Source organism: Schistocerca gregaria, chromosome 7 (assembly GCF_023897955.1).
Source record: "Schistocerca gregaria isolate iqSchGreg1 chromosome 7, iqSchGreg1.2, whole genome shotgun sequence".
Taxonomy (NCBI): domain Eukaryota; kingdom Metazoa; phylum Arthropoda; class Insecta; order Orthoptera; family Acrididae; genus Schistocerca; species Schistocerca gregaria.
In genome coordinates this window covers 103,981,587-103,996,841 of record NC_064926.1, presented here as the reverse complement: position 1 = coordinate 103,996,841, position 15,255 = coordinate 103,981,587, and the positions used below count along the sequence as shown (strand labels likewise).

The following is a 15,255-nucleotide window of genomic DNA, read 5'->3' as shown; positions in this document are numbered from 1 at the left end:
GCTTTCTGACAGATAGCGCTGAAAAATGTCGTTCCTACAATGGTTGTTGAAATAATGGTAATTTGAACACTTTTATTCTTTTTGCTTTTATTTTCACGACTTGCAACTATAGGACCTTCTCTCTTGACAAATCGTCATACAGAATTCATCTGCAAATTCAAAATAATTACAAAATAACGTAAAATCCAATTTGTAAAAATTACTTGTAAATAGCTCTCTTGACCTATCCAATATCATATGTACAGCTGTACAATACTATGATTGCCTGGATCAATAAAAATACAATACAAATTCCACATAACGAGAGTAACTATAGCTGTGTCGAAGACGCTGTTCGATACTTCGATTGTAGCATGGCCGAAGTAGAGGAGAGTAATAGAAATAAACAAATTAAGAAGCGAACTCGAAACCCGTCTGGTGAGTGGGATGCAGAAATCGAGTGAATGTTTCATACCGAAATATTGGGACCCGTATGAACATGCATGGAAATTGATATTCACAGTGCTTTACGTTCCGTCTCTGCCTACGATGTCTGACATAACGACAACCGTCAAGTTGTTGAGATGTAATGTGGCCTAGTAAACTTCTCTTCTCGATCAAGACTGAAATATAGATTCATTCAGTGCTTTCAGACGCCCTACCTACCTTCCCAAAGGCTCATACTGTATACGCTTCCTAGTGGTAGACATTTTAAGTCGGTCCAACTGCAGCACACATATAGCAGCTTTGCAGAGTTAAAGCAGAACGCCGTTTGCCAAGTAAACTGCTGTTGTCATGACACAATGTTTCGAAAGTGATATCAACGATATTCGGCAGGCTGATAGTCGATCATAGTTTTCCCACTAGATACTGCAGAGCAGCAACAACTGCCTACATTTCCTGTGGACTGTCATATGAAATACTCCTTTTAGATACTTTAATTCCTGATGTTGGCAGAAGCTAGTGTTACTAACTGTTATTACAGAGACAATTCATGCTGTTTTTCATTATATCACCCAGAAATTGGCTGTATCTGGCAGCGTTCTTGCACAGTGTATGAAGACAATTTTACATGCCCAGTGGCTTCAGTTTCATACATCTCTTTTATGATGCCCCATTCAAAGTATTAAACATGAATTTTCTTCTGCTGTTGTAAGAGTTAATTTAATGCCAAGATTTAAAACAGTTTGGCATACACATTAATGCTGGTCACATTTTACGTCAGCCCTGTGCCTCAAGGGTTCAGCTAAAAGTCTCTCAGTACAGATGTTAACTGCTAGTCACTTCTAGGTACCAGCTTTTTCTGCAGTTATACTCATAAAACTTGGTCAAGGTTTCAAAACAAGGTTCATGATACTGAAACTATTGGAGAATAATTGTGCTAGTATGCTGTTGTTGAGGAAACTCATTTATAAAATCATCCACAGGGATTTTGACAGGTTTTATATTTAGATGACTGTCACATGATGAGTCTTTCTATCTACATTTGTTTCCAGAATTTTTAGCATGAAGTAGGCTGTATGATACTACTGTGGCAAAATAAAGGACAGCAAATTAAACACAGGCATTAGCAGTTTTTAATGACATCACATGCAGAAGTTGTCACAAAATTAAATAGCTTCTTAATTTTTCTACCTTTTTTTTTGATCTCCTGAAAGGATTTCCTTGATCCACAACATTATTATATAATTGTAGTAAATGTATAGATACAATTGCCAATAACAATAAGAATATAATGCCGAACACTGGCATCATAAAGAAAGAAAAGTATATCAAATGTGCCACACTTGTTACAAAGAATAACACCAGCAGAGAGATGCTGCAGTGTACATTCAGCTAAGAGATGGAATTTACAGCAGATGTCGTAAATTGAGAATGTTCTGTGGAAGAGTGTAAATGGTGGAGACCTTGGTTCCACGTATAGGATTCGGAATGGAGTCCCTTGTTCTAAATGTTGTTTCAGTGGATTAGATCTGAATGTTAGAATGATTGCTCATTTGACCGTGATGGTGAAATGTTAGCAATAAAATATGACATATGTTTCATGAAAGAGAAGTACTGTATCACGGAATCATAAACAATAACTCTAAACATCATGTTTAGTGACAAATTAAAAAAAGAATGCTGGGACAGGATTTATAAAGTAAACAGTGTAGATTGATTATTTAAACACTTCTTAAACATGCAGCCAGAAAAAGTAAAACACACTAGAAATAAAGCAAAAAGAGTTTGAAATGCTATTAAACAAGAAACAAATAAAAATCCTTATCTGAAAGAAATAGAGTTTTGGGAAGACAGCTGTGCATAAATTATGACATATTAAAATCATTTATATGTTTGTTTATTCACCAGTTATCATATCACAGCCCGCATCTCGTGGTCGTGTGGTAGAGTTCTCGCTTCCCGCGCGTGGGTTCGATTCCCGGTGGGAATCTGCCTTGTGATGGCTGGGTGTTGTGTGTTGTCCTTAGGTTAGTTAGGTTTAAGTAGTTCTAAGTTCTAGGGGACTGATGACCATAGATGTTAAGTCCCATAGTGCTCAGAGCCATTTGAACCATTTTTTATCATATCACAATGATTAGTCATCATAATACAATGAAAATAAATAGCTCAGATATACATAGAGAGAAATATATTTTTACCAGGCTCGGACAGGTGGTCAGCTGTGGACATGTCTTTGATGACCAAATTCTGTTAGTACTGTCATACATACAAAAATTGCATCTACTAATAAACAATAAGATCTATGCATTAAATTTATGTTGGTAGACACAGCATGCATCATTAATAAACAGTTTCAAAAATAGAACCATTAAGAACATTACGAAAGTCATTGACACAATAAATATTGTTAATTCTTCTGGCTATGATGGTATTTCTAGTGGAGTATTAAAATCTTAAGCTGACTGTATAGGACAATCATCAAGATGTTTACTCATCATCAGTAAATGATTCAAAGCATATTTCCCAGTGAACTTATATATTCTGTAATACCCTCCAATTACAAAAGTGGAGACAAGTGAACTAACTCTCTTTATAGACCAATTTCAATCTTTGAAAAATGTTTCGAGAAAGTGACCTATAGTAGAATACAGACGTTTGTTAACTGGCTTTCAGTGTGGTAGGAATGTTATATAAGTAGATAATGGTTCACATGGCTCTAAGCACTATGGGACTTAACATCTGAGGTCACCAGTCTATATAAGTAGATAACCACATACCTTGCAGATTACTATTTACTGATCCTGACATTCTTACACTTGCTTGTCAGTACATTTACTCTGTAATGATATTTGTTGCTAATAATAGAAATCTTTTTCTGCTGACCTGGAATTTGTATCAAAATACAAGACATAAAAATAGTTTCATCTTTACTTTTGCTTCGCAGTCTAGAATTCTGAATGGAATTTGACTACTACGTCAATACTTTGCAGATCACTGTAAAGTGCACGGCAGAAAGCACCTCCCTTTGTAGCACATATTAGAATTTATTCCACTTATATATGGAGCAAGAGAAGGATGACTAAATGCCTCTGTGCATTCTGTAATTGGACTAATTTTGTCCTCATGGTCCATATTGAAGCAGTACAAAAGAAGCTATAGTATGTTTATAGATTCTTCACACTATATTGCATCCTACTACCTTTCCCTGGTAGTTGACATGTGGCTGTTCAGGTTTCTGCCTGTGCTGATTGTCTTTGTATGTATCTGCTGTTGTTCTGTCTAGTCCCAAACACTTGAGTGATATTCAGTGATGGAATACATGGACATTTGGTAAGCAATCTCCTTTGTAGACTGCATTTGCAATATGCAATCGATGAAACAATCTGCAACCTACTTTACCTGTGACTGAGCATGTGTGATCATTCTGTTTCATATTCCCACAGATTATTGCCTCCAGGTATTGCCTAGGAAAAGCAACAGCCCTTTTTTTAAAGTAAGGTCTTTTCAGCCTGTAGTAAGATATTTGTCTAAAAATGATGTACATTTTATAAACATATTAAGCGTCACTGTAACTGTGTCGTCGTTTCTATAGTTATGATAGAAAAAGCTATAGTTGAAAAGTTTTATACATATGTTTTCACATGTTAGCTTTCTCTTATATTTTGTTCCTAGTTTTGCATATTTTCCTTCCCTAGTATCTACTTCTCAATAATTTACAATATATTTCCATTCTCTCATATGCTAACAATTTTGGTACCTTATACACTTCTGTTTTCTGTTGATCTTTCCCCTATGTTTAACATGTGCCCTATTTTCTCCCACCTTATTTTCAAATCTCACACCAGTCAAGATTATACATTGGAGTAGTTTCAAACTCTTCTCTGACAGTTCAGATTGTGACTTTTTCTTGAATTGTGAGATTTTTTTAATTTAAAGGCAGAGTAATTTGCTTCATCATGTTTATCCAGTTATGATCCATGTCAAATGATCTCACCATCAACAGCACATTGAAGCCTAATCTTTCCTTTGCACCTTTATAAATATTGCCTTTTGCTGGAATTTCACTGTTTCTTTCCTTCTTGTCCTGTACTTTGAGATGGGAACCTAGACAACATAACTGTGCTATTTCTGAGTGTAATCCTCCAAATCTTTTCTCTCCCTTGATTCGAAACTCTGCATTTCATACATCTTTCTTATATGTTTACCTAAATTTCCTGCCATATGACAACTAATAGGAATTTGCTATCTATATTTGGTTTGTGCTGTGTTAGCAAACATATACAATAATTCAAGTGGAACACCACCCTGCTTATGTATTTTCTACAAAAATCACTTCATGTGCAGAAGTCCTTGTCCCTCTTGTAATTTGGTGGCAATTATCAGTATTATTTTTCCTGTATACTGTGTTAGCAAGCAAAATAATTTGGAAATGGTGTGCTAGAAGTATTTAAAAGGGAATTAAATTGTTTATTTGCTAAATCAGTTTGTTAAATTTTGGCTTAATAGTCCCTGCTTGTTTCTGAGCCATATTCTATAAATACTATTTAACAATGTCATGTAACTGAACAATGTTTCAAGCAGCTGGAAACCCATGGAAATTTGTAAGAAGACAAACTTTTAAATATATCAAACAACCTAATGAATGCTAGTTAGTTGCTGTTCATTGTCTTGCTGATCCAGAATGGTATTGCCATGGTGTTAGGCAGTGAATTAGTTGCATTTTGCGACTGGACCCTGCAAGGGTGTGAATCCTCTGTCATTCATGCCAGGAAAAGCTGCAATTCACAAGGGATAAATTTGAAATAGAATTGTTAAGATATAAATTATACATCTAAATCTACATACATACTCTGCTAGGCACAGTACAGTGCATGGGAAAGGTTCCTTGAACCATTACTGGTCATTTCCTTTCATGTTCCTCTTGCAAATAGAATGAGGGAAAACCCTCTGCCTCCGTAAAAGTCGAAATTTCACTTCCTTATTTCTCTTCTCTTATGCGAAATGTACTTTGGCAGCAGTAGAATCGTTCTGCAATAGGCCTCAAATTCCAGTTCTCAAAATTTACTGAATAGTTCCTCACGAAAGGAACATCATCTTCCCACTAGGGATTTCCATTTTGAGTTTACAAAGCATCTCCATAATAGGTATATGCTGATCGAAAGTACCAGTTAGAAATCTATCAGCATGCCTCTGAATAACTTCAATGTCATCCTTTAATCTCACCTGGTTGGGGATCCCAAACATCACAACAGTACTCAAGAATGGGTTGCACTAGTGTTCCTTATAACATCTCCTCTATACAAGGGCGTGCTGAAAGATAATGCCTCCCAGTTTTTAATATGAAAAATGTAAAAGCTTTCTAAGTAAAACAAATGTTATTAACATTCTACTTCTTTATTTTTCATTTATAAATACTTATTTCTGAATATATTCACCCTGGTAACAAATGCATTTCTCCCACCAAGAGGCCAGTCCAGTGATCACTGTAGAATGTTTGAGTTTGTTGATGCAGCCACCACCTCTGACTTTGCTTGCACCACTTCATCACTGTCAAAATGAAGTACTCAAATGTGTTCCTTAACTTTCGGAAACAGATGAAAATTGGATGGGCCCAAGCCAGGACACTATGGAGGATGATCAATGACAGTGAACGCAAAACATTGGATTGTTGAAGATGTCACAGCGCTCATGCATGGTCTAGCATTGTCATGCTGAAGGAGAGGCTGCTCCAGATGTGGAAAAACTCTTCAGATTTGGAACTTGACTGGAGCATGCTGTTTCTCAAGTACTGACATACTTACGTTACACACAACCATGGTACACACAACAGTTCGGAGTCCTCTTTCGAGCTGCAAATATGTAGAAATGAAGAATAAAGATGTAGAGTGTTAATAACATTCGTTTTTATTTAAAAAGCTGTAAGTGTTTGCACATTAAAAATCTGAGGTATCACTTTTCAGTACGACCTCATAGGTGGGCTACACTTTTCCAAAATTCTCCCAATAAAATAAAATCAGCCATTCACCTTCCTTACTACCAACCGGAGTGCATATTCCATTTCATGCTGCTTTGCAGTGTTACACCTAGATATTTAACTGATGTGACTGTGTCAAACAACACACTAGTAATACTGTATTCAAATGTTACACGATTATTTTCCCTACTCATCTGTATTAATTTACATTTAGAGTAAACTGGCATTCATCACACCAACTAGAAATTCTTTCTGAAGTTAACCCATATCCCCTTTCAGTCACTCAATGATGATGCCTTCCTGTACATTACAGCATCATCAGCAAACAGCTGTAAATTGTTGCTCATGATTCTGTCAGTCCTTGACCAGCATCCAGAGATAGTGGTCATGTGTGTGAGCTGCATTTGCATGAAAGGGTGTGCATACATTGTCTAATTGAGAGGAACCCCTTTTGGCCCTAAGCTTGCTTGTTAACAGCTTTTTTTGCTTTGCCTATATGTGACTGAGTATATCCTTTTTACGGTGAGTAGCAGCCTATACTCTTCATAATGTTGGCACTATTCCATCCTGAATTTTCCATTGTTAGATAATTTATGTATATAGAGAATAAGACCTGACCTATCATACTTCCCAGGGGATACCTAACAATACCCTTGTTCCTGATGACCACTCACTGTCGAGGACAACATACTGTGTTCTGTTCCTTAAGAAGCCTTTGAGCTAATCACATACCTGGGAACCAAACTTGTTCACTTAGACCTTTGTCAACAGTTTGCAGTGGGGCACCGTGTCAGACACTTTTAGAAAATCTGGAAATATGAAATCTGCCTATTGCCCTTCACCTATGGCTTGCAGGACGTCATACGAGAAAAGGATTTGCAATCATGTACTAATAGAAAGTATTGTACATTGTTGTTGTTTACTGTGTCAATGCCTTGCCTTCTTTCTTTTTACTTACTTCTTCATCTGTATTTGTGTTTTACTCTTTATTTGCCAGATTTCAAATTTCTATATCATTTTCCTTATTTGTTTTATTTTGTTTTTTGCACAGCACCACAATTTATTCTGTCTTAATAATATCCAACCTACTACTACTACTACTACTACTCCTATTTTTGTTGTTGTTGTTGTCTCTCTCTCACTTTTTACTGGTTTACTCTGTTGTTCAATGCTTTCCCCAGTTATCAAGAGTACATGTTTTTTTATGTTATTTTCATTCTGATATTTGCCGCAATTCTCTCTTTGTTATTACAATTTCTAGCCATCTTTGTCATTATTTCACCACTTACTGTTTCTGTACAGTCTTAGTTTCTCACCTTCTTGTGTTACTAAAGTGCTAAATACATTATCTTCAGTACTTTCCCATCTCTGTCTTTGAACTCACTAAACACTGATGATGATTTTATATGCTTTTGGCACTGCTTGTATGTCAACTTCATACCAAGTGACAACCTTGAAGGTGACAAAATTTATTTTCATGTTTTCAGAGTGGCAACGAGAAAAGAGGAAAAGATTGAGAGTAGCAGGAAAGTCGTACATAAATAGCAAAGGTGATGTTGTTCAGGAGAGAAAAATTGGAGAGGACTGCAAATGTCGTCGTAAATGTTACAAAATTGTAACAGAAGATGTCAGAAACAAGCTGTTTGATGGATATTATTCACTGAAGAGCCATGATGAGCAGAATGCCTACTTGTTTGGCCTGATACGTAAATACGATATTGCAAGAAAAAGATGCAAGGACAGTGATCGAAGAACATGCAGTTATCGTTACTTTGTCAGGCACCGAGGGAAGGAAGTGCAGGTCTGCAGGCTAGCATTTGCACACATTCATGGTATTTCTGCACATAAGATTAGGATACTGTGCCAGAAACAGGACCAGAATGTTATGTATCCTCGTGATGGGCGAGGAAAGCATGACAACCGACCCACGAAAATATCAGATCAGACACGGAATCAGATAAAAGAGCACATTTACTCAATAATTAAATCAGATAGGGTAAGTAACATATTACCTCATTACATAGTGTGTTTCTTAATTGTACATATACACATATACTCCAATAGCCACCAAGCGGTGTGTGGCAGAGGGCGTCACATTGCATTAATGCAGCAAATCTCAATCTGTGGCGTGCCCTGCAAGGGAGGAACATGAGCTTATCAAAAAGTAAAAAAAGAAATATTAATTCAAAAACTGATCAATTTACTGAAAGAAAAGCAATACAGAGTACATTCTGACATATGAAAAAAACTAAAATTTACATTTACACTGATATAACGCACTTAGAAGTAGAACTATTATCAGTATTGCACAATGCATTTAATAATTAATTTTTCAGAAGTAAATTAAAAACAAATTTTGGTATTATTAGTGACTCCCTTGGAACTGGTATACAGAGCAGAGTTTTTTGAAGCAGGATTTAATATTAAAAACAATTGTTCTATTTATTTTTGTATGTTTAGCTGATATTTGTGTTTTGTTGTAAAGGCAGCCAACAAAAAAAATCTGGCTTTTTGTAAAGGTAGGATGTTGAAAATGGTACCAGAATATGATATGCTCTGGTTTTCATTGCAAAAACTCATCAATCCATCCTGCCAAAAATTCTAAGAGTGATTTATTATTAAACTGTCTTCCAATATTGCCACTCCTTCAAGTCTGTGAAGACTTCTTCTCTGGCTGTTGAGAGACCTTCAGGAGTATTTTTGTGTGCTATCTGTAAGACAGAAAGCAATATTGGCCCACTGATTCTGGTTTTCTCAATGCAGCAATAAATTTACTTATTCTTGGCAATTTCTAAGGCTTGTAACTGTGGAGCTTCAGCGTCAAAATACTGAAAAAATTAGAGAGACGCAGTACAGAGATGCATCACATCCACACCACAACAGATGTTTAAAGTGGTCTCTGTGGGATGCAGATTGATGATGCCAGTTCTGGTAAAGACTGCGTCATTGGTAAAGAGGGCTGATGACAGAAATCCCAGAATTGTGATAGTCTGGTGCAGAAACCACTGACAAAATCCTTCCTATAGAGGGAAATCTGCTGCTGATTATCCTTGCAATCATTACAGGTGACAGGGATAGTAGTGGTTCTCACACAGGATACACATAATCGTACTTTGACTTACATCATGTTGGCGGGCCATTTAGCTGAATCTTGTACTAGGGTTCATCTCATCCTGCAGAACCCAATCCTCCAAATCTAGTGTTGGATTGCAGATGCTGAAAGGTTGGGTCATGCTGGATTAATGAGCTGCCTTGAATGCATGTGTCACTCAGGAGTACATCTGTTTCAAAAAATTGATGCAAATATATAAGCCATGGAACCAACTTCACAAGATGTGCTGAAAATTTTCAGTTTGGATTGGGTAGATTCTTATTTGTTGCTGATTCTGTTTCTTTGTGGTCTATAATCCTATATAAAGATAACTTGTTGTTTTAACATTGTTAACAAAAATCTAAAAAATTACTTGACCAATTTACTTCAAATTTTTACATAATTTTCTAATAAACTTTCGGATGGACATAGACTATTAGACTATATATTTCTTTAGTATATATAATATACAGAGGGGAAACTGTATTAGCAAAAGTTTTTGACCGGCTTACTTCATATTTTTACATGATACTCTAATAAACGGTCAGACAGGCATAGGCTACATATATTTTCAGTATATAAATATACAGATGATTTTGTGATTATGTTACAGAGATGAGGGAGAAAGGTAAATACATCGATTTGATGTAAGGGATCCTGCTCCAGGGAAATAAGAGAAAATCGTTCTGATACCTCTGACAGTTCACCACTTCTACTGGAAGCTCTCTGGTTTTCATATTTTGGGAGAAGATGGTAGGGGCCCAAAACAAGAAAATACATCCAGTAAACATGTGCTCTAAAAAGAACATACCTTAAGAGCTGTGAGCACTTGTTCAGTAGATAAGATGTGTTTCACAATAGCAATAATGAAAAATTGCGTGTAGCTCTTAAGATATGCACTTTAGAGACCGTATGTACAAGACTTTTTTTTTCTTGTTTTAGTCAACTCTACCACTTCTCAAATTATGGAAAGCAAAGATCATGCATTAGATGATGGCCACTGTCAAAGCCATGAGAAAAATTTTTACTTATGACTTTTGACTCTGTTGTCCCTGCACCAGGGTCCATCTCCTCAAATTCATACATTTACTCTTTTCACTCAGCCATGTAAGTTTGTAACATTAGCATAGGGTCACCTTAAGTATATAATACATAAAGGGGAAACATTTACAAAATACTCTAATAAACATTCAGACAGACATAAGATATTTAATGAAGGCTTTCATGACCAGATGACGGTGCTGCAGGTGAACCTTTCCCGATATAAGGTCGTGGTCCATGGAACACTTCTATTCCTAACGTTTCAGCCAGTATTGCACTCGACATCTTCACAGGTGTTGCTCCTCCATTGAGGCTTGCCAACTGATGGGTTAGATGTCTTAGACTGACACATATACTGTAGAAATAGAGCCACAGCCAGAATGCATGTGTGTAAGCAGAGATGATCCTCGCCAAAGATAAAACTTAACAGTCAATTTTCGTCTCATCAAAGATTAAAAACTGTTTAGCAGTTCTGCAGAGCTACTGTCCATATGTTGTTAAGCTTCATGGTCCCTTCTGTCCTTTTAAAATTATCCCTATGTTTCTGTACTTCAGTGGATTCGCTATGTAGCTGTTGTTAATAGCTTGTCATTGTAGGTAAAATTTTTGTTTCATAAAACTTCACTTCATGACTTCTTGACTGAAGAGCATGCTCTGCTACAGCTGATTTGTCCATTTTTCCTGGTCAGCAAAGACTTTTGTGTTCCTTAGGCAGTGTTTTCACATGTAGTTTAGTTGTCCCAATATAAAATTTACCACACATACATGGAATTTTATATATGCCACATGCTGACAGAGGAGGGCATTTATCCGTCACAGGTCAAAGTGTGTGGTCTATTTTCTTTGTTGGTCTAAAACATGGTCTAATGTCATGTTTCAGTAAAACCTTTTCAATATTACCTGTTGCTTTCTTAATAAAAGGAAGAGAAACAGTATTTTTACATCATTATTTTTCATGCTTATCCTTTGATCTTTCATTATTTGGGCGTAGATTTCCGTTAACTTCTTTCCCTGAGTAGCCACTTTTCTGGAAAGTTTGCTTTAGACTTTTAATTTGGCATCAAGGCATACTCCTGTAGGCAGTATCTATCTTACCCCTAGTGCAAGCCTTTTTGGCTCTGTCAACAAGACTTTTAATAACACCTCTCTTGTATTGTATATGGTGATTAGAGTTCTGATGTAAATATCTGTGCGTGTGCACTACTTTTCCAAAACCTCATGTTCTAAACTGTCATCAGTCTGTCTCATAACTAAAAAATCCATGAAAGATATTTTTGTTGTCATTTTCTATTTCCATTGTGAACTGGTTTTTTGGATTTATATTATTTAGAAAACCATAAAATTCGGCCGCAGCTTTCTACCTCATGGCCAGACTACAGATGTGTCGTCCACAAACCAATACTAGTGAGATGTTCTTTATTTACTTGTTTCTAAAGCTGACTGTTCAAACTTCTCCAAATAGAAATTAGGTGTTGTAGGACCTAATGGGTTACCCATTGCTACACCATATACTTGTTTGTAAAAGTTATCATCCTCACTGGAACTGACTGTAAGTAAAGTGGTTCCTGAAAAGAGAAGACAAATTTCCTGGAAAAATATCTGTTATGAAAGTCATAACTTTGTTTACTGAGATCCTAGTGAGTGAAGGCATTATGTCTTAACTTACAAGAATGTCTTCAAGAGCCAGAATTAGTCTTTCAAGTTTTTCTATAAAAGACATCCATGGGCATTACTTTTCGAAAAACCATTGTTGTTGTTGTCTTCAGTCCTGAGACTGGTTTGATGCAGCTCTCCATGCTACTCTATCCTGTGCAAGCTGCTTCATCTCCCAGTACCTACTGCAACCTACATCCTTCTGAATCTGCTTAGTGTACTCATCTCTCGGTCTCCCTCTACGATTTTTACCCTCCACGCTGCCCTCCAATGCTAAATTTGTGATCCCTTGATGCCTCAAAACATGTCCTACCAACCGATCCCTTCTTCTAGTCAAGTTGTGCCACAAACTTCTCTTCTCCCCAATCCTATTCAATACCTCCTCATTAGTTACGTGATCTATCCACCTTATCTTCAGTATTCTTCTGTAGCACCACATTTCGAAAGCTTCTATTCTCTTCTTGTCCAAACTAGTTATCGTCCATGTTTCACTTCCATACATGGCTACACCCCAAACAAATACTTTCAGAAACGACTTCCTGATACATAGATCTATATTCGATGTTAACAAATTTCTCTTCTTCAGAAACGCTTTCCTTGCCATTGCCAGTCTACATTTTATATCCTCTCTACTTCGACCATCATCAGTTATTTTACTTCCTAAATAGCAAAACTCCTTTACTACTTTAAGTGTCTCATTTCCTAATCTAATTCCCTCAGCATCACCCGATTTAATTTGACTACATTCCATTATCCTCGTTTTGCTTTTGTTAATGTTCATCTTATATCCTCCTTTCAAGACACTGTCCATTCCGTTCAACTGCTCTTCCAAGTCCTTTGCCGTCTCTGACAGAATTACAATGTCATCGGCGAACCTCAAAGTTTTTACTTCGTCTCCATGAATTTTAATACCTACTCCAAATTTTTCTTTTGTTTCCTTTACTGCTTGCTCAATATACAGATTGAATAACATCGGGGAGAGGCTACAACCCTGTCTCACTCCTTTCACAACCACTGCTTCCCTTTCATGCCCCTCGACTCTTATTACTGCCATCTGGTTTCTGTACAAATTATAAATAGCCTTTCGCTCCCTGTATTTTACCCCTGCCACCTTTAGAATTTGAAAAAGAGTATTCCAGTCAACATTGTCAAAAGCTTTCTCTAAGTCTACAAATGCTAGAAACGTAGGTTTGCCTTTTCTTAATCTTTCTTCTAAAATAAGTCGTAAGGTCAGTATTGCCTCACGTGTTCCAACATTTCGACGGAATCCAAACTGATCCTCCCCGAGGTCTGCATCTACCAGTTTTTCCATTCGTCTGTAAAGAATTCGCGTTAGTATTTTGCAGCCGTGGCTTATTAAACTGATAGTTCGGTAATTTCCACATCTGTCAGCACCTGCTTTCTTTGGGATTGGAATTATTATATTCTTCTTGAAGTCTGAGGGTATTTCGCCTGTCTCATACATCTTGCTCACCAGCTGGTAGAGTTTTGTCATGACTGGCTCTCCCAAGGCCGTCAGTAGTTCTAATGGAATGTTGTCTACTCCGGGGGCCTTGTTTCGACTCAGGTCTTTCAGTGCTCTGTCAAACTCTTCACGCAGTATCGTATCTCCCATTTCGTCTTCATCTACATCCTCTTCTATTTCCATAATATTGTCCTCAAGTACATCGCCCTTGTATAAACCTTCTATATACTCCTTCCACCTTTCTACCTTCCCTTCTTTGCTTAGAACTGGGCTGCCATCTGAGCTCTTGATATTCATACACGTGGTTCTCTTCTCTCCAAAGGTCTCTTTAATTTTCCTGTAGGCAGTATCTATCTTACCCCTAGTGAGATAAGCTTCTACATCCTTACATTTGTCCTCTAGCCATCCCTGTTTAGCCATTTTGCACTTCCTGTCGATCTCATTTTTGAGACGTTTGTATTCCTTTTTGCCTGCTTCATTTACTGCATTTTTATATTTTCTCCTTTCATCAATTAAATTCAATATTTCTTCTGTTACCCAAGGATTTCTAGCAGCCCTCGTCTTTGTGCCTACTTTATCCTCTGCTGCCTTCACTACTACATCCCTCAGAGCTACCCATTCTTCTTCTACTGTATTTCTTTCCCCTATTCCTGTCAATTGTTCCCTTATGCTCTCTCTGAAACTCTGTACAACCTCTGGTTCTTTCAGTTTATCCAGGTCCCATCTCCTTAATTTCCCACATTTTTGCAGTTTCTTCAGTTTTAATCTACAGGTCATAACCAATAGATTGTGGTCAGAGTCCACATCTGCCCCTGGAAATGTCTTACAGCTTAAAACCTGGTTCCTAAATCTCTGTCTTACCATTATATAATCTATCTGATACCTTTTAGTATCTCCAGGGTTCTTCCACGTATACAACCTTCTTTCATGATTCTTAAACCAAGTGTTAGCTATGATTAAGTTGTGCTCTGTGCAAAATTCTACTAGGCGGCTTCCTCTTTCATTTCTTAGCCCCAATCCATATTCACCTACTATGTTTCCTTCTCTCCCTTTTCCTACACTCGAATTCCAGTCACCCATTACTATTAAATTTTCGTCTCCCTTCACTATCTGAATAATTTCTTTTATTTCATCGTACATTTCTTCAATTTCTTCATCATCTGCAGAGCTAGTTGGCATATAAACTTGTACTACTGTAGTAGGTGTGGGCTTCGTATCTATCTTGGCCACAATAATGCGTTCACTATGCTGTTTGTAGTAGCTTACCCGCATTCCTATTTTCCTATTCATTATTAAACCTACTCCTGCATTACCCCTATTTGATTTTGTGTTTATAACCCTGTATTCACCTGACCAGAAGTCTTGTTCCTCCTGCCACCGAACTTCACTAATTCCCACTATATCTAACTTTAACCTATCCATTTCCCTTTTTAAATTTTCTAACCTACCTGCCCGATTAAGGGATCTGACATTCCACGCTCCGATCCGTAGAACGCCAGTTTTCTTTCTCCTGATAACGACATCCTCCTGAGTAGTCCCCGCCCGGAGATCCGAATGGGGGACTATTTTACCTCCGGAATATTTTACCCAAGAGGATGCCATCATCAT

At 37.1% G+C, this 15,255-nt stretch overlaps 1 protein-coding gene across 1 annotated transcript in view; it reads left to right on the top strand.

Moving 5' to 3' along the window:
• The first annotated feature begins 303 nt into the window (after positions 1–303).
• Positions 304–15,255, top strand: part of LOC126282263 (uncharacterized) — a 72,156-nt gene continuing 57,204 nt past the window's right edge. Inside the window, exons 1-2 of the mRNA XM_049981873.1 lie at positions 304–417; positions 7,885–8,393. Of these exons, the coding sequence (XP_049837830.1) occupies positions 354–417; positions 7,885–8,393 (573 nt within the window). The 5' untranslated portion in view covers positions 304–353. The remainder of the gene's footprint in view (positions 418–7,884; positions 8,394–15,255) is intronic.